At 51.7% G+C, this 19107-nt stretch overlaps 1 protein-coding gene across 3 annotated transcripts in view; it reads left to right on the top strand.

Moving 5' to 3' along the window:
• The window catches only part of GABBR2 (gamma-aminobutyric acid type B receptor subunit 2), a 330747-nt gene that overhangs the window by 183240 nt on the left and 128400 nt on the right, over nucleotides 1-19107 (top strand). For all 3 annotated transcript variants that reach the window (XM_070251235.1, XM_023629734.2, XM_070251236.1), the window contains 2 exons: nucleotides 3366-3566; nucleotides 17092-17328. In XM_070251235.1, the coding sequence (XP_070107336.1) occupies nucleotides 3366-3566; nucleotides 17092-17328 (438 nt within the window). The remainder of the gene's footprint in view (nucleotides 1-3365; nucleotides 3567-17091; nucleotides 17329-19107) is intronic.

Genomic DNA, 19107 nt, shown 5'->3' with positions numbered 1-19107 from the left:
ACGGACCACGGCTGGGCTGGCGAGTTTACGGACGGATGGACTTTACCAGATGGCGTTAGCCCTCTATGTATCAGTCAAGGGTGACACGGGGTCTTTTCATATGAAACTCTTAGGAGGAACGTGAGAGAATGGAGCAAATTGATTTAATACATTTTACTTCAAAACTCATAAAACCTTGCGCGTCCAAGTGTCCAGAAGTGTCCAATTTAAAAAAGGAAACTAATGCTCCAAACTGGAGGACGTGACCTTTTTTAGGGAAGAAGCTGGGTTTTACCCCCACACATCCCCAAGGCCTGCGGTCAGCTGGCACAGGGTGGGTCATAACGCCAGGAAAAGTAACTCAATAAAATCAATCCGTGAAGATGCCACCCTGGGCGCTGGCCGTCTCCCATTTTCCAGAAACGCAGACCGACCTTGTGTTCTGATGGGAGCCAAACCCAAGCGAAGGGGCAGCTGTGGCGTCCCTGTGGGCCGCGCCGGGGTGGTTTTCCGAGTGGCGTTTCCAGCCCTGGTTTTTGCTTCAGAGCAGATGGTGGCGTGGCTGTCTGTCTTCTTGACCCGAAGCCCCAGGCTGCCTGCCTTCGGCGCGGCCCGGGCACCATCCGTTCTCCCCGCTGTCCTCTCTCCTCTTGTTGGACGGGGGGCGTTTGGAGATGGGCCTTGGCTCAGAGTCCTCACCGGCTGGTTTGTTCATGGAGGAGTTTAGGTCAGGAAGGACTTCAGATCTTCGGGCAGGTCTGGAAGGTCCTGAGGACCGTCTGCTCAGTGTCTTCACGGGATCAAGACCCGGCGTGTGACGGCACGAGGCCGCTCAGCAGAGGGCCTTTCTGCCCGGGGAAGTCCAAGCAGACGGGACGTAATCCGCCCGCCCCTGCGTCCCCGGGCCGCAGTGCCAGCTTCGCAGGGGGCGCCGTGTTCTTCAGATTGGAACTGTCGCCCAATGGGAGAGCAGGCTCCAGCAACGTGGGCCTATTTATAGCCCTATGGCAAAATGTTCCTTTTGGCTCAGCACAGTATGAGCAGGGCTTGTTGCTTTTGTCTTCCCCTCCCTCCTCAGTGGTCTAGTCTAAATCCTCAAGCACTCTGACCTGGGTTCTGATTTTTTGCTCCACCAGCTGTGTGACCCCAGGCAGGTCACTTTACATCTCTGGTCCCAGCTGCCTCACCTCTAAAGAGAAAGCAGTGATGCCTGCCTCATCGGCCCCATGGGGTTGTCAAGAGGTTTCAATGAGGCCTCCAAAGGGAGACCAGCTTCCCAGCTGCTAACCGCTTTACTGATTGAAGGGTCGATTACTATTACTGCTGTGAACAGTACTATAAATGGGAAGTGTCCTTCTTGCCTGGGGAGAGGAGGAGGCAACAGAAAACTTAATACAAAAAGGAACTTGGATTTTTTAAAAAATTCATATCATGCTTACCCATCTGCAGCTAATAAAAAGCAAAGCCCTTCCTGGGACTGAAGAACACGAGCTCGGGACCGCCCACTGCCACTCCGCGGCCCGTTGGTGGCCGCCCTGAGGCCACATTCCTACCAGAGGCAGAGGAAATGAAAGCCAAGGGACCGAGGAAACTGGAAATGCGTTCCTTCAGTCACTCCACAACCTTGCACTGGGTGCCGTCTGTGCCCCAGGCCCTGGGCTGAGCGCTGGGGTCCGGGGACGAGCAGACATGGTCCCCCCCCCCCACCCCCGACCCCGAGCTCCCCATCTCGCGGAGACGGGCGCGCCCAGCCCTCCGACGGCGGCGTGCTGCAACCTCCCGGGGGATGGGGGCGGCCCTGGCGGGGGCCCGGGCACCTGGCCGCAGTCAGCAGGCCGGGCACCCTGCGCTCCAGCCCAGAGCAGCTCGAGGCGGCGGATCAGAGCGCAGAGAGCGAGGGACGGGGAAGAGGGCAGGCGAGGCCGGGCGCAGAGAGGGGACGAGGGCGCGCACGGGGCGGGAACGGGGCCGCGCACCCCTGGGCCTCCGCAGGCCTCGTCTCCGCCGGCGGGCGCGGTCGGGGGCGCGCAGACCCGGCCGGGCAGCCCGAGCGAGCGGGGACAGCAGCACGAGCGGGCCGGCCACCCCCTCCCCTCTCCCCGCGGCCTCCGGGCGTCCAGCGGCTCGGTTCCAGGGGCGGGGCGCGAGTCGTGCCCGGCGCGTCCTCGGGCGGCCCAGGCGCGCATCGCCGGCCCATCTCAGGCGCCCGTTTTAGAATGTGGACGGTTGTCACAGCGCGCAGAGAGCGTCTGCCCCACGCTGCTCTCCGGAACGTGACGTTCCTACAGTGTTGATGGAACAGGACATGCCTACAAAGGGGGTTTTCTGGGTGCATCTAAGCTGTCAAAAAGCGTGCTCTTCCTGATATAAAATCAGCACGCTAAGAATTAGAGCCAAAGATAGGTGCATTCGAACAGTCTGCTGACTTGTTTTATGCGAGGCAGGCAGTGTGGCTTTACATAAGAGTTGGCAGACCTCACTTCTGGGCTGACTTTTCTCCTTGGCTGTGTGACCTTGGAAAAATGACTTTCCCTCTCTGATTTTCATTTTCCTCATCTCTAAAATGAGAATAATAAACTCTGCCCTGACCACCTCAGAGGGCAAACGTGAATGACAATCAAATAAGATGCATGTAAAGCATATAAATGTAAGGGACTTTTTTTAGCATCTGGATTTGTGCACCCCATGCTTTGGGTAAAGATTCAGAGAGACTGCCCAGTTTGCCAAGTGGCCTCTTATATAAATTCCATACTTGCATTCAATTTTCTTGGCCCCTTGCAAAATTGCGCCCCCCCCCCCCCCCAGGTTGTGTTTTAAGATTATGATCTCAGCTTTCAGTAAAAATCTATACAGAAATAGCCTTATGAAATCTGTTCGTTGTAGCGAGGCTGTGGGTACCGTGCCGGCTGATTGGACAGTGTCCACCATATGAGGCATTTTTTAAAGGATTAAAGCCTAAAAATCATTTTATTTCCCTGAAGAGCTGCTATGTTTTCTCCTTATTGAAAATGAGAGCTATGCAAATAATCTTGTTACCCTTTTCTCTTGGGCTGCCAGCAAGTTCAGGGTGAAATATACAGCTTATTATGTTGTGTTGAGACCTTTGGTAGACTTGCGTGTTTTCTTTATCTCCAATAAAGATATAATAATTTATATTTTCCCAGGCTCTTATGTTTTAATTTTTATTCAGGGTTTATTTTATTACACATGTTTCCCATAAACTGCCTTGGATCCCTTGAGAGATAATGAGGAGACCAAGCAAATAAAAGAAAAATTAATAAATCCCCTGGTGAGAGGAGGCCTGAGGCCCCCACCTCTCTCAAGGGCAGAAGCCTCGAGCAGATGTTTGTCTCTTGGCGCCTTCACGGTCCCCCCGTCTGTTGCAGGCATACGAGGAGAATATGTTCGGAAGCAAGTACCAGTGGATCATCCCGGGCTGGTATGAGCCCGCCTGGTGGGAGCAGGTGCACACTGAAGCCAACTCGTCCCGTTGTTTCCGGAAGAATCTGCTTGCTGCCATGGAGGGCTACATTGGCGTGGACTTTGAACCCCTGAGCTCCAAGCAGATCAAGACCATCTCGGGAAAGGTCAGTGCCTTGGTCTGCCCCTTTCTGCCCCCAGGCCCATCTCCTTTGATCATCTCATCTGATGATGTTGGCACAAAGTGCCTAAATCTTGTTCTGGCCTTTGCTGTGTGACTTTGAGCAAGTCACTTGACCTCTCTGAGCCTCACTTATCTGTTAAATGGAGATAGCCAGCCCTCCACTGCATGCTCCTATAGGGAACTGTGGGACACAAATGAGGTAAGGGTGCTTTGTAAGCACATAACACAATGGACTTGCAAGGGACAGAGTCATAACTTCATAGCACCAAACTACAGGCGGTCCCTTCAGACTCTGCCAGGGTTTCAACCCATGCCCCTCTGACCATGAATGTCGCTTCTCAGTCTCACCGATGCTCCTGTCAGCCTGGAGGGAGGAAAGACGCCTCAAGGAGACTTTGGGGAACGCGTGCTGTAGACCAGCCAGACTGACTCGAACCCCGGTTTTGCCGCTCACCAGCGGGGTGACCTTGAGCTTGAGGCCTGCCAGCTGCTTGTATAGTAGGGGTAAAAGTGTCCTCCTCTGGGGTTAGGAGGAGGACTGACGGCCGACGGGGCCACGTGGCTAGCATGGCGCCCAGCACCGCGGTGCTGTCATACAGAGCGGGACCTCGGCTGAAGTCCTTGGGCCTCCACGTGTCCCCCTGGGGGTTCGTTACTAAGCCTGCCCTGCCGTCCCTCGGGGCTGTGAGGGAGCCGGGTAAGAGGACACGGGTGGAAGAGTCGCAGGAGCACCCACTGTCTGCCCGCATCACCGGGAGTCAGTGACACGTGCCTGGGGGAGACGGCGGTGCCTGGCGCTCGGCTCTGCCCGCCCAAGCTGGGGACAGCGGGCTGCGGGGTTCCTGTCCTCCCTGAGCTCAGGTGGTTAAGTTCTCCCCCAACCCCAGTTTCACTTAAAGAATAAACCTCATAGTAATTTTTATCCCTTATTTCATCTCAATCAGAGCCAACTCTACGAGAATGACTTATTGATTTGTCAGAAAAATGGGAAATCATTAGGACAGTTTTGTAAACGACTCTGTAGATCCTGCTGGCACCTGAGCGATCCTGGAAAACACGCTGGCTAGAAATTGTTGAAAGAAATATTTTCATGCAAAAATCAATGAGTCTATAAAAAGTTTTTCGAGATGCTGAGTAATGAGCAGAAACAACTCATTTTATCTCAGTGAGTGTTATTTTGTAAAGTGTCAAAGTTTGCAGTTTATTAGAAGATACCTGGTCCAGGGACAGCCCATACTTTATCTAAGTTTAGTATCAAATTTGAGGAAAATACAAAAACTAAGAAAAAAACAGCATGCAAGCAGACAGTATAATAATTACACTGAGAGACTCAAGGAAGACCAAAGATATAAATGATTGCACACGCGGTCTGTGAAGCTGAGTGGGGGCGAGACGAGGCTGTGAGACGCGGTGAGAAGGGCCTCGAATGGCATTCCAAGGAGTGGATGTTCCCCAGGGCCGCCGATCCACGCACAGAGGGCAGGGCACGCGTTTTGGGAAGGTGGTTTTCTGCAGTGTTTTTTTGGAGAGAATGTTCTGACTTTATGACATCTCTCGGGTCTGTCCTTGTTAATTATTTGTTGGGGGCTGGTGAGGAGGTTGAGTTCACCCACAGATCTCTGTTCCTGTGATGGGACAGCGCTGTTCACGTCGCCCTGCCGTGAGGGCAACCCTCTCCTGGGCCTCCTGGGGTGGGGCAGTGCCATTGGCACAGAGCCAGGCCCTGGGCGGCTTCTGAAATCCCGGGAGACCCAGCCCCTCCCCCAGAGTCTGAGGCGGGAGGCGGCATCTCTTATGTGCTCCCCAGGTTACGAGATGGTGGAAGTTCCGCGGGGATGGCTGCAGCCTCTCTGCCTCCGGGCATCAGAGCACCTCAGGCTGTCCTAGAGATCGTCCAGACCAGCCTCCCACCGGATTCTCAGGTCCTCCCAGTGGCAGAAGGCTCCTACCCCTCCCTTAATTCCCAGGGCCCTCTGGGCCCACATAGGTCCTGTTGGCAGTGACCACAACCCCAGAGGCATCCCTTGTCCAAGCTAAACAGCCCGTCCCTCCAGGTTTAACTCACGGTCCAGGGCCGGGGCTAAGGGCAGAAGTTAAGGGAGTACCTGAAACCTCACTAATCAAGATAAAAAGTTTCTTAATGCAATATCCTCTTAACTAAAAATTAATGCCAAAAAAAATCCATGATGAGCAAAATATCAAAATTTTAAATCAAGAGAAAGGCTTCCTCTTCAATTTTGCCCCTGATGCGAGCGCCTTTCTCGCCTCCCCCAGTCCCATCCCCGCACAGGTTGCATTTGCCAAACCCCGTCCCGTGCCAGCCCGGCCTCCACACTCGCTCCTGTTGAATGCTCGCTCCCCAGGGTGTGGGGCCTGGAGTTCCTAAAGCTCAGATTTGTGCTCTGACCACAGGCCGAGTTCCCCAACCTGCCTTCAAAAGTCTATGGCAAAGGAACTTCTAGAGAGTGGACAGTTGTTTCTTGAATTTGAATTTGTGTTATACACAGCTGCTGGGGCCCGTGCTCAGCACGCCACAGGCTGCCGGTCGATGCCTGTATTTGGGCGTCTGCGGGTGTCCACGAAGACAAGCGAACGCTGGCAGAGCCGCGCCATCCTCGCTGTGTGCGTAGAGGCAAGCTAAGGGGCAGACGGGGAGGGGACACACCGACATCCCTGTAGTGGATTGAATAGTGGGCCCCAGAAAGATACGGCCCCCTCCTAACCCTGGGAGTCTGTGAGTGTGACGTCATCTGGAAAAAGGGTCTTTGCAGATGTAGCCAATTTAAGGATCTTGCGATGAGATCATCTGGTTTCCTGGGTGGGCCCTAAATCCAGTGACAGGTGTCCTCGTGAGAGGAAGGCAGAGGGAGATTTGCTGCATGGAGAAGGTCGTGTGAAGACCGAGGCAGGTGCGTCTACAAGCCAAGGGATGGCAAGGATTGCTGGCAGGCGCCAGAGGGAACCAATCCTGTGACATCTTCGTTTCGGACCGCTGGCCTCCAGAACTGTGAGAGGGTACACTTCTGTCGCTTAAGCCACCCAGTTTGTGGAACTCTGTTACGGCTGCCCCAGGAAACTGATGCAGTCACCCCGCACCTCAGGGCCAGATCAGGACTTGAAGCCAGGGCTGCTAAATCCCCACTCAGTGCCCCTTCCCCTCTGCTGTGCTGTCCCTCTAGACAGGTGACACGCTTAGAACAGGACGCATGCAAGTCAGCCCTCTCTGTGACGGCCCAGCCGGCCCTTCCTAGTCAGTGGCGTCACAGGAGTGCACGGTCTGGTGGTCAGGAGATCTGGTGCTGACCCCGGCGTTCCCACCAACGAGTCTGGGACCTCAGCTGGTCACTCTCCCTCCCTGGGCCTCAGTTTCCTCAACTGAAAGGGAGAGATTTGGACCAGCAACTTCTGGAGTCCTTACACAGGCAAGTTCCTGACTCCGTGTAAACATGCTGTCGGGTTATTACAGCAAGCTGTGTGACATGGCAATAACGTCGAGGGCTGGAATCCCCAGGATCGAGGTGACTCCGGATGAAGAGAGTCACAGAATCCGGTGGAACGGTGGCCCCCCCTAATGCCTTCTCCGAGGTCTTCTCTTGCATGTGCCTGTCTCCAGCGCCCAGCCGGCCCCAGCTCGCTCACAGGCGCCCAGGAGACTCCTGGCGGGAGGAATAACAAGGTCGTGGGCTCCCTCCGGCGTGTGCGTTTGTCTGTCGCTGCCCACGGGAGTTTCCAGTGGTGGGACAGGTGCGGGCCTTTGTGCTCCCCTGAGCACAGTCAGAGCTCCGTCTTCCGGAACCTCCCCAGGACAGCCTCGGGGCAGCTGCTGTGGCTCGGAAGTCCGGCTCCTCCTCCTGGTTGAGGTCCCCATCACCACTCCTCTCCCCAGACGTTGGTGATTTCCAGGACCAGCTTGCACTTGTCAAGGTTTGTTTCCGCTGGGAGCATCTGCAGTTCTGGCCAGGTTTCCCTGGGCTGGCTCAGCCTCTCCCTAAGGACACTCCTCGCCTGCTCCCGTCCCCCCTAAGACAGAGGGGGTCCAGGACGCCAGAGGGAGGTGTCCACAGAACCTGGAACCAGCGGGGCCTCAGAGGGAGCCCCGCTCCTCCATCAAAGGCACAGGCTCGCTCTTTGGGAGAGTTTTGTAATGTTCTCCAGCAGGAAGCTTCCACGACAGAACTGGAGGAAACACAAATGGAGCGAGTCCGCGACTTCCAGCCAATGGCCCGTGGAGAGCTGCACCCATCTCATAGGGTTGTCACTGCCGCAGTGGGAGCTCTGTGACAAAGAAGGTGGAGCTTTGGGGAAGCCCTGGGCCCTTGGCAGGGGGAAGGGAGGGAGCCATGGGAAAGCAGGAGAGCTCCCCGGAGCTGAGCGTCACAGAGCGCTGCCCCTGCCTCCCCAAAGCTCCCTTCCTTCCACTTCCCTCCCCGGGCCACAGGCGCTGTGGCAGAGGGGCGTGGGCTGGGAGGGAAGCGTGTGGAGGCCCAGGGAGCGTCATAAGCAGTAAGGGCACTGGCTGGATTAGAATCTTGGGCCACCGCTTCCCAACTGGCCGGCTCTGGAAGATGGCTAGTTGTCTTTACCAACATCCATAACCCCCTGTGTCCACCTCAGCAACACAGCTCTGGCTTTTAACTAGCTATGTTGACACCCAGCTGAAAATAGACCTTTCCCAGCCTCCCATGGAGCTGGATGTGGCCAGGATTCTAAGTCTAGCTAAGGAGACACAAGAAGAAGTGTTATATGGGACTTCTGAAAGGCTCCTTTAAGGGGAGAGCTTGCCCTTCTTTTTCCTTCTCCTTTGGGTTGGCTGGAATATGGATGGGATGGCTGGAGTCCTAACAGCCATCTTGGATCAAGAGGTGACCTTGAGAAGGAAACTTCATTCTAGGAGAGCAGAGGATAAAGATAGGAGCCTGGGTCCCTGATTCCACTGTGGAGCTGCCCCAGAAACCCTGCCCTGCCTACCCATGGACATCTTTACACGAGAGAGAAGCATAAATTATCTCATTTAGATCACTGATGACCTTTTTTCCATTATAAACAGCTGAATCTAATCAATAGTGGTACAGTGACATGGGGCAAGTCATTTGACCTTTCTGAAATTGTTTCTCGTCTGTAATACTGGGGTAATAATATCCCTTTTACAGGTTTATAAGGATTAGATGAGGTAGTACAGAGGAAAGTATCTTGCAGAGTGCCAAACACACTATAGTCGCTTGACAAATGGTATCTGTCTTCCCTCTCCATCACAGCAGCCTCGGGGGCAGGAGAGAGGAGCAGTGAGACACACACACACACACACACACACACACACACACACAAATCTGCTCTGGTTCGTTATCGGGACTTTACTGAATCTGTAGATGGATTTAAGAAAAATTGCCCTCTTAGTAATAGTCTTCCAATCCATGAATTTTATATATTCCTGCATTTACTTAGGTCTTTAATTTCTCTCAGAAATGTTCTGTGTGGAATTCTTGCACATATTGTCTTTGATTTATTTCTAGGTATTTGATGTATTTTGGTGAATATATGTGCAAATTACCATTGGGAACATACTTAGGGGTGGAATTTCTGAGTCATAAGGTGTGCATATGTTCGGCTTTAGTGGATACTGCCAAACAGATTTCTAAAGTGGTTGTACCAGCTTACACACCCACCAGCTGTGACTGAGGGTCCCGATTGGCTCACATGCTCACCAACATTTGGTGTTGTCAGCTTTTTAATTTTAGCCAGTCTAGTGGGTGTGTAGTGGTGTCTCATTTCAGTTCTAACCTGCATTTCCCTGATGACTAATGCAGTTGGGCGTCTTTTCGCCTCTTTATTGGTCATTTTGATGTCCTCTTTTGTAAACTGCCTAGTCAAGTCCTTTGTCCATTTTTCCACTTGGCGTCTCTGCCTGTTTCTCCCTGGTTTGCAGACGTTCTTTTTATATTGTGCGTATGAATCCCTGGACGGTTATATGTGTTACTTGTACCTTCTCCCGTTCTGTACCTTGTCTTTTCACTCTTTTAGTGATGTGTTTGATGAATAGAAATCCTTCATTTTAGTGTGGTCCAGTTTATCAGTCTTCTTTCTGATTAGCATACTTGTGCCCGTTCAAGTGTCTTTGCTCGCTCAGGTTCATGTGCATATTTTCCTATCTTATCTTTTAGAAGTTTTACTTGACCTTTCTCATGTAGCTGTAGAATCCACATGGAATTGGTTCTGTGTGTGGTCTGAGGTCAGACCAAGGTTAATTTTTTCCCTGTGGATGACCAGTTCATCCAGGACCGTTTGCTGAAAAGTCCATCATCCTCTCCACCCCCCGGCCACCAGTGTCACCTTTGTCATAAGCCAAGTGACTCTGTATACTGTGGACCCATTTATGGACTTTGTGTCCTCTTCCATCGGTCTGTCTGCCTGTCCTTTGACCAAGACCGCACTGTCCTAGTAACTGAAGCGTTAGGATGAGACCTGATCCCTGTAGGGTTAGCCCTTCCTCTGTGTCCTTCTGTAAGATTCTCTTGGATGTTCTGGGCCCTGATGTGAGTTTTTGTTTAGATCTACTCAAGCATTTACATTTTCCATTGCGTTTCATTCCCCCCCGCATCTCTGTGCTTCCATTTATGATCATTTTCTTTCTGCCTGAAGAATTTCTCTCGGTCTTTCTTTCACTGGGGGTTTGCTGGAGACAAATTCTCTCAGTTTCTGATTGCCTGAAGTGTTCTTTCTTTTGCCTTTAACTTTGAGTGATACAGTAAGCAGGTGCACTAGATTCTAGATGGACTGCTACCTCCTCTCAGCACTTTAAGATGTCACTCCAGTGTCTTCTGGCTTCTGTTCTTCCTGTGAAGTCAGCTGTCAGACTTATGGTTGCTCTTTTGAAGGTGATGCATGTTTTTTTCCTCTCTAGCTGCCTTGAAGATCTCGTCTTTGCCTTGGTCTTCAGCAGCTTTACTGTGCTGTGCTGAAGCAAGGTTTTCTTTGAGTTTGTCTTGATTGAAGTTCTCAGAGTTTTATTGAACTTTATGAATCTGTGGATTGATGTGTGTTTGGGGAAATTCTAGGATAATATCCCTTTAAATATTGCTTCAGCCTGTTCTCTCTTCCTCACATTCTGGGACACCAATTATACATATGCTATACATTTTCACCATATTCTGTATGTCTTATGTTCACTTCTTGTTTTCTCTCCTTTCTTCCTCCCAGTGCTTCAGTCTGAATGTTTACTACTAACCTTTCCTCCAGCTCCCTGACCTACTTCCTGCTCAGCCAGGTGTGCTGCTTCAGCCGTCTGTTGAGTTCTTAATTTCAGTTATTATACTTTTGATTTTTAGAATTTCCACTTTGTTTTCTTTTTTTCTGTCATAGCTTCCAGTTCTCTGGTGATGTTCCTTATCTTTTAATCTATTTTCTTGAACCTATAAACCTTGCCATTTAAAGTCCATGTCTGGTAACTTCAGGCTTTGGATCCCCTGTGGGTCTGTTTCTATTGCCTATTTTTCCTCTTTCCTTCCTTCCTTCCTTCCTTTCTTTCCTTTTCTTGTGTGGTCCTATCTCCTAGTGTACCTGGTAAATTCAATTAAGTGAGTTGGATATCAAAAGCTGTAGAGGCTCCAAGTGGTGTTATCTTTCCCCAGAGAAGGCTTATTTCTCTTCAAGCAGGCAGCTAGAATAGGGCAGGTCACTTTAACCCACCAAGAATGGAGGTGACCCCAGGCTCGGTTCTAGTGCTTTAGGGCCTGGTGTGCTTGGTTGCCTTTACTCCTGGGGCTCGTCTTTCACTGTTCTCAGCTGAGCTCCTGGGGTGTTTACTGGGCTGCGTCCCAACTTCTGTCCTCTTGATGCTGTGAGACTGCAGACACTTCCATCTGTGTCCTTAGCCCCTCAGCCACCATTTTTTTTCTCTGCTTCTCAGCCTCTTGCCTTATGCCGCTTAGCTACCACCAAATATTTCAAGTGCAAATGTCAGTCTGAACTCTGGGCTCTGTTTTCTGTGGTTCCTCTTCCTCTGAGACCTTCGCCCAACAAGCCTTGCTCCCTGATAGCCCTGAATACAGTCTTTATCTTCCCCTCCCTGTGGGACTGCTGAAAACTCTGGTCCCGCACTTTCTGTTCCTGCAACTAGCCTTCCTACTTACACATAGCAAGTGCCTCCAGGGGAAACAGCAAAGAGGGCTGGACTCACCTCCAGGCATTCCTCTTGTCTCCAGGATCCTGGCTCCTCCAGTCCTAGATGTCCTGGTTGCTTTCTGCTGCCTTTGAATAACTATTTTCATATTTTATTCTGCTTTTCTGAATGTTCTTTGTGAGAGCTGTGGTCTGATATAAGCCATTTCATCGTAGAGTAGAAGTCTGAACTGAGACTGTTTTGCTTGAAGGATGGAGAACAGCATGTTGGGGACAGGGTACGCCTGTCACTCCCTCAGCTCCTTGAAGGACTCTTGTGCAGAAGAGGGAGCAGACGTGTTTCTTGCGGCTCCACAGGAAGACGGAACCTACTGAATCCGAGTCACAGGGAGATGGATGCCACCTCTGCGTCTGGAAGCCTAGTCCGTCTTGTGCCCCTTAGGTGGAAGCTCTGCCTGAAGAGGAGCGAGCTTCCCAGTGGGGGAGGAGTCTCGGAAGGGGCTCAAAAGACATCTGGAAGTTGCTATTGAGAAGATCCAATAATCAGACCATAGGGGCAACTTAATCAGTGGTAACCAATTTGTGTATTCTTGAAATCTTAGATTTTAAAAATACAGATGCCTAAATTATCTCACAGTCACCCTGAATCGAAGTGTGGCCCTGGCACCAGCACTTTAACAAGCGCCTCAGATGATGTACAAACAGGAGTGTTGGAACCAATAGACTGAATGTCCCCTGTTGCGCCATCCAAATGAGACTGTGATTCCAACATCCCACAGGGATGCTAGAGAGAAACTCTGCCACTTTTGCCATCCTGGAGGGTGGCCGTTGGAGATGTGGAAGGGAAGTGTCCTTCTCTTTCGCTTCTCTTCTGTCCGTGAGGCTCCCCTCTCCCAGAAAGCAGGACTCTGCTTGGTTCTGTTAGAATGACAGACTCATAAGGTTTAGTCACTTTGTGGGTTACCAAGCTTGTGTGGGCTAGCCTGGGAACCTAACCACTATTTATAGCATAGTTCTGTGGGAAAATATGTTCCAAGTTCCAACAACTGCCTTTCAAAAATTATGCTGGAGCACAACCTGTCAGTAATCGGGACTAACTGTATAAAGTTATTTTCTCAGAAACTTTAGTATCTCATGATAAACTTGACCTCAGAGAAAGTAATCAATCAGCTTTTGGTGTCATCTTTACAATGGAAGAAATTCCTCTGCCCTGAATAATTGGAGGCCGCTTTAAGAACAACTGTTCCTTTTTCTCAGACAACTGGGAGGCTTTCCTTCCTGCTGTCGTTGTTTTCCCCGGGGGGAGATCGGTGCTTGCTCCCCTGGGGAGTGATGAACAGGCTGGGATGTGCTGTGGGGGCAGTGACTTCCACTCAGTGTTTGCAAAGACAGCGAGAATGAGGTCACCTTCCAGGCCTTAGCTACACCTGGTCCCATTCCAGGGACTCTACCCACAGAAACGAGGTAAATGACCATTTTTGCAGTGTTGTCCACCCGTCTCCTGCTCCTTGTCCCCTGGATGAACAGGGTTTGAGATAGAAAAGATATAGATTTACAAGGACACATGTGACCAGTATATAGAGAGGCTGTATTGGCCCCAAAGTCAAATTGAATAAACAATGATCTTGGTCCCCCTACTGTCCACACAAAAATATAACCCAATAAACTATATCAAGGAAATTGAAAAATCGCACCCACTCACCTCCTAGTGAGACCACATGGGGAATGTTCACCTCAGATCTGGACCCCAACTTTGGGAGGATCGTAGAAGCCTTGAAGGACGCCCCAGTGATGTGTTCTCGGGGGAGTAGTTCTGGAAGCGTCTCCTAATGTGATTATTAGGTTGAATAAACAGGACTCAAACATAAGACACCACAAGCCCTCAGGTGCTCGCGTGATCAGAGAAAGCTCTAGAAACAAAATCTAACAGGGAGGCAGGGGTCAAAGGGGCCTCATTCCTTTTATGCCTAAAGCAATTAGAGACATCCACGTTCAAGTAATTGTTATTACTTTTAAAATAGCCAATAGCTGGATTTAACCATAGACCCAAATTGCTTTCAAAGATCAAAGAAAATATAGCCAAATAGTGAAAAGATGGAAAAGTAACAAGAATGCATTAAGACAAAACATTAAAAGGTGTGACTGTCACCATAGCAATATAGTATAAAGAGGAAATGCACCTAAGAAGTAGAAATTGCCTGTCAGAATTTGAAAAGGGCTCACTCTAATCATTAATCAGAGAAATGCAAATTAAAATTAAAAGGGGATATATTTTTTTCTTAACCTAACAAACTGACAATGATTTTTTAAATTAAAATACCTATTTTTGTCTCAGATGCAGGGAAATGGGTACATTCATTCACAGTGCGATTTTAAGTGTTTATATTTGGGGAGAAAAATTTGGTCCTATATACATGTGAATAGTGTTTAAGTTTTTTATACTCTTTGCCTCAGCAATTATAATTCTTGGAATTTATTCTGAAAAAATAATTATCAGTGTGTGTTCAGAAAATTTAGATACAAGGATGCTTTTTGCAATTTTATAATTGGGAAAAAGTAGCAACAGACTAAATGTCCAATAATTGGAAATTAGGTAAGGAAGTAGGCGAGGACGGGCACGCATGGGAGGATGCTGACCCCTGGCCACAGGCTCAGCGCAGTCTCAGGGTCTTCAGGGCGTCCTGGGCCAGCAGCTATGCTGGGTGGCCAGATTGAACGGTTACCTTTCCTAGAAGCAGCTGGCATTTGTGGGGCACCCACCACGTCCTGGACACTGGCCTGGGCACTTTGCATGCTTTACTCACTGAACCCGCACGGCCCCCAGCGAGGGAGGATTCGGAGACCTGGAGCAGATGGGACCCCGCCCCAGGCCACACTTAGCAAACCACAGAGCTGGGGCTGGAGGGGGGTGCTGCCTGCTGCCAAATCCTGTGCCCTCCCCACCGTGCCAGGCTCCTGCCTCTATCGCTGGGGGGAACTTCTGGATCCCCTGGTCCAACCTCCTCATTTTTCGGATGGACAAACTGAGGCTTAGAAAGCATCTCTGTAGGTGTGGTTTTGGGTTCTGGTGATACCTCAGTGACCAAGACGGATCACATTCCTGACCCCATGGAGCTTAATTCTAGTTGGGGGGGATGTGGAACGACAGACAGTAAGCAAGCAAACACATAAGTAGGAAAATTGCAGGACGTGACAAGTGCAATAAAGAAGATACAACCGGTGGCCAGAGAGTGCCTGAGTGAGGGGCTTTAGAAAGGGTGGGTGGGAGCCGTCCTGGGAAGTGACAAGTGCTGACATTCGCGTGCCGAGAATAACTCGCAGAGCTGGGAGGAAGCTTTCCGGCAGAGGAAACAGCTAGTGCCAAAGCCCTCAGGCGCGAACAGACTTGATGTGATTGAAGGACCCAAAAGGTTCAAGGAAGAGAGAGCCTCATAATGGACCATTGCACGCTCCCCCGGGAGGAGAGCAACGGCCAAGGATGATGGGGGAAAGGGCTGTGCCGGGACGCAGGTGGAGGGGTGCGATGACTAGTGAGGAGGGTCTCAGGGAGTGGGGCCCGGCGAGAGACACTGCTGTCTCCTTGAAGAACCCTTGGTCTGAAGTTTCTGCTGTGTGCTTTGAGTGATGCACAGAATGTGATGGGGGGACATGATGCGTTTCTGAGGAAAACTGTAAATAGGACTAAAACCTGAGTCATCCGAAGGAGCTGGAACAAAAAGAAGGAGGCGGATCCGTTGCTGGGACACCAGCGGCGCATTTGGTCAGGCAGGGTCGCGCCTGCGGGATCCACAGCTGGAGGGACTTGGCTGCCCACAGGCACATGCGTGAGCGACCCCACTCTGGTAACACCTTGAGCCAAGGGCAAGACACTTATTTGGGCTCCAGCCACGGAGGGGGACCCAGCTTTCCCTCCCTCTCCCTCCTAAGGCACTAGACCTGCCCCAAACAACTCGGGATGGTTTTCAGACTGCAATTATGCCCTCAAAAGTCAAAAATAAGAGAAGTAGCAGAGATGGAATGGGACCAGTCTAGCTACACACACACACACACACACACACACACACATACACACACACACACAAGCTATGTGACCTTGGGCATATCTCTGGACCTCTCTGTGCCTCAGGCTGCGGGTGGAGCGGGCATGTGTGACAGTCTCTAAGGGCCCTTCCCAGTATAAACTGACAATGAGTCAATGTGTGATTTGTCCCCAAGGAGAGTTTTTCTGAAGACGAAGCCCTGGGCTCTGATGACATTTCTGGCAGAGGAGTTCAGAAGTGATTGAGAAAGGCCCGTGGAGGGACTGAGGATAATGGGTTCCCCGGGTGGCGTTCATTTGGATGCGTAAGCCTCAGGGACTGGAGTAAAAAGGCAGTTTCATTACTTTGTGGCCACAATCAGAATGTTAATATCACCAGTGAAATTCTTTCATGAAATTCAGTTCAATGGGAGACAAAAATTCTTCTTTTTAACTGCTGAGTTATTCACAGACCCTGCAATATTATGGAAGAGGAGAGAGGAGGGGGCGTGGCGTAGGGTCAGAACAGCCCTTAAACCCGGGCCCCTGGACCTGCCCCAGACCCCGTGCTCTAAGAGGACCCCTCTCAGGTCCGTGGGGCTCAGAATCCACAAGGCCACCAGACATGCCCACCCTGAGCTGGCCCCCTCCCTCCTGGACCACGCCCGGAATTCCCTACCCAAATGGCGGGAGCCACCCTAGGGCCCGGGCAGCCCCTTGCCTGGGCCAGCCCTCCTGAGGGTGAACGCACCTCTGGAGCCATCAAGGGGCTGCTGTCGCTGGCGGGGGAGGAGGTGTGCCCTGAGCTCGGCTGGGCCACAGGGGTGGGCCACAGAGAAGGCCAGCTCCCCTGCTGCTGCGTCCAGCCTGAAGCTCCGAGGAGCCCCAGAATGCTGAATTCAAACTTGGCCCTCCAGGTCGTGAGGAAGGCCTACTTATTATGATGAGGAGATAGAAAATGTTTTTTGAGCAGAATGTTTGCTTGTCTATAACTTACACATTTAGACACGTGGTCTGTGGCCTGCACTGGCACTCCAGCCCCAGGCCCTGTGAATACAGGTGGAGGCCTGGTTAGGGTGCATTGCTCCTTCACGCTGGCCTTGCTGGACAGCAGGGTTCAGACCTCAGCTCTGCCGCTCACTAGCTGTGTGGCCCTGGCAAGTCAGCTTGCCTGGATCAGCTTCCGCGTCTGTGAAATGGGGGCTGCAACAGTGTCTGCCGCTTGAGGCTGTTGTGAGGATCAAATGAGAGAAGGTAGAGAACGAGCCTGGCCCGCGCCTGGCCGCAGCGGGTGTTGAGGAGGTGAGCTCTCGGCACCACGTGCCTGATGTCCCTGTGGCTGTAACTTGGTGTCTCCCAACCCCCTGTTTTCCAGACTCCACAGCAGTATGAGAGAGAGTACAACAACAAGCGCTCAGGCGTGGGGCCCAGCAAGTTCCACGGGTACGCCTACGACGGCATCTGGGTCATAGCCAAGACGCTGCAGAGGGCCATGGAGACGCTGCATGCCAGCAACCGGCACCAGCGGATCCAGGACTTCAACTACACGGACCACACGCTGGGCAGGATCATCCTCAACGCCATGAACGAGACCAACTTCTTCGGGGTCACGGTCAGTCCCAGGCCGTCGGGTTCTGCTTTCCTTGTTGCCCCTTGGAGACGTACAAGGCAAGAGGGGCCGTGTCACACGCCCTCTGATACTCAGTCCGTTCTCTTGGATCGTTGAAATAACTCCCTGTGGCCGGAGGGTCGTGGGGCTGGTGAAATGGGCAGGGGCAGAGACGGTCTCTGCCACGGTGGGAAGATGCTTCTCTGTGACTCATGGATTAGGAGGGCGGAGCAGGTGGAATTGACCAGGCTGGGAGGGTGGGTGGGGGCGGGCCCCAGGAGCTCTGGACTCAAGGTCGGGTTCAAATCCTGGGCCTGCCCTTTCAGGTTACCTCCTCCACACCACAGAGTTTTCATTCCCCGAAATGGGAATAATACCTACCTCGTGAGGTAGTTATAAAGATTAGCCTTTACAGAGTAAAAACTGCTAATGTTAATTGAGCAAGCTGCTTGCTCTGAGCCTCGAGTTTCTCATCGGGCAAATGAGGACAGTAATATGTGTCTTGCATGGAAGCTGGGAAGATTGGCAATGATAATAATGGCTAATATTTCTTAAATACTTATTATGTGCTAGACACTGTGCTAAGAACTTTATGTGGACTCGACTCGGTGATGTATGCCTGTGCTAGGCCCGTCGCAGGCACACGGTAAACGCGAGCGACGGTTATTGTTAATAGTGGGCTTGTTGCACCCGTAAGCCACCCGTAGGGAGGAGGTGTGTCATCCTCCCCATTAAAGGTGAGGAGCCTTTAAGTCCTGCAGCTGATCAGAGGTGGAGCTGAGGTCTGAGCCTGGGTCTGGGTCTCAGTTGCTGCGCTACACGACCTTCTGGTAATGGAGATAAGTGGTAGTTACTTATGTCTCACGATGATGTATTTGTCACACACTCTGCTCCCTGAAGATAAGGAGAGTTTGCCTAACAAATAGGTTGAAATGGCTCAAGTGCTGTCCTGTGTCCTCACTCAGAGAGTCGTCTGTAGGGTCCATCTCCTTGAGGTGTTAAGAGTTGATTGGTGTGTTTCTTACCCATCCGTGTTCCTTTACGCCTGTGCTTGGGCTTGCACTGTTGGTCTGGTGGGCCAGAGCTCATGCCGGTGCTAAGGGTGTAGACATTGGTGTGGAGGCGGAGGTGAGTGAGATGGGCTCCCTATGGCCCGGATGCAGGGGTGACACCTGGACACAAATGACAATAAGAGGTTAAAAGTGCTCAGCGCCATAGGAGAAGCTGTGTGAGCCCAGAGGGATTCTGTGACCCTTGGTGAAGAAGCGAGGGAAAGCTTTTCGGTGGAGGCAGCATTTGAGTTGTGCGTTGGACATGCAGAGAGGGGGCTGGCAGCCTGGCCAGATGGAGCGTGGTGAGCAAGGGAGAAAAGCATGTGTGTGGGGGGGACACACGGGAACGCTGGAAAGGAGGAGGATGCTGTGAAGGTAAGTCGGGCCCAGTTCTGAAGGGGCGAGCGAAGGAGGCAGGCCTTTATCCCACAGTGCACTTGCCCAGCAGGACCCATGTCCCTGGGAGCCGGTGAGGAGCACAGTTCTCGAGCCCCCCAAGATCCTCTGAGCCAGTCTCCGGGGTGGGGCCCAGCTGCTGTGGTTTAACAAATCCTCTGGGTGATTCTGGTGCTCGGTAGAGTCTGAGAACTGCCACTCTGGGGGGTGCAGAACCGCTGAGGTTTGCTAGAAGGAAGTGGCTTTCCAAACCCCCGAGCTGAGCCACTCTCGACCTGAAGGCTCTGGCACCTGACCTCTTGTAGTAAAGTCTCACCTGGTGCCTGGTACAGGG

This window comes from Equus caballus, chromosome 25 (assembly GCF_041296265.1).
Source record: "Equus caballus isolate H_3958 breed thoroughbred chromosome 25, TB-T2T, whole genome shotgun sequence".
Taxonomy (NCBI): Eukaryota; Metazoa; Chordata; class Mammalia; order Perissodactyla; family Equidae; genus Equus; species Equus caballus.
The sequence above is the reverse complement of the archived record's forward strand: the minus strand, read 5'-3'. Positions and strand labels throughout refer to the sequence as shown.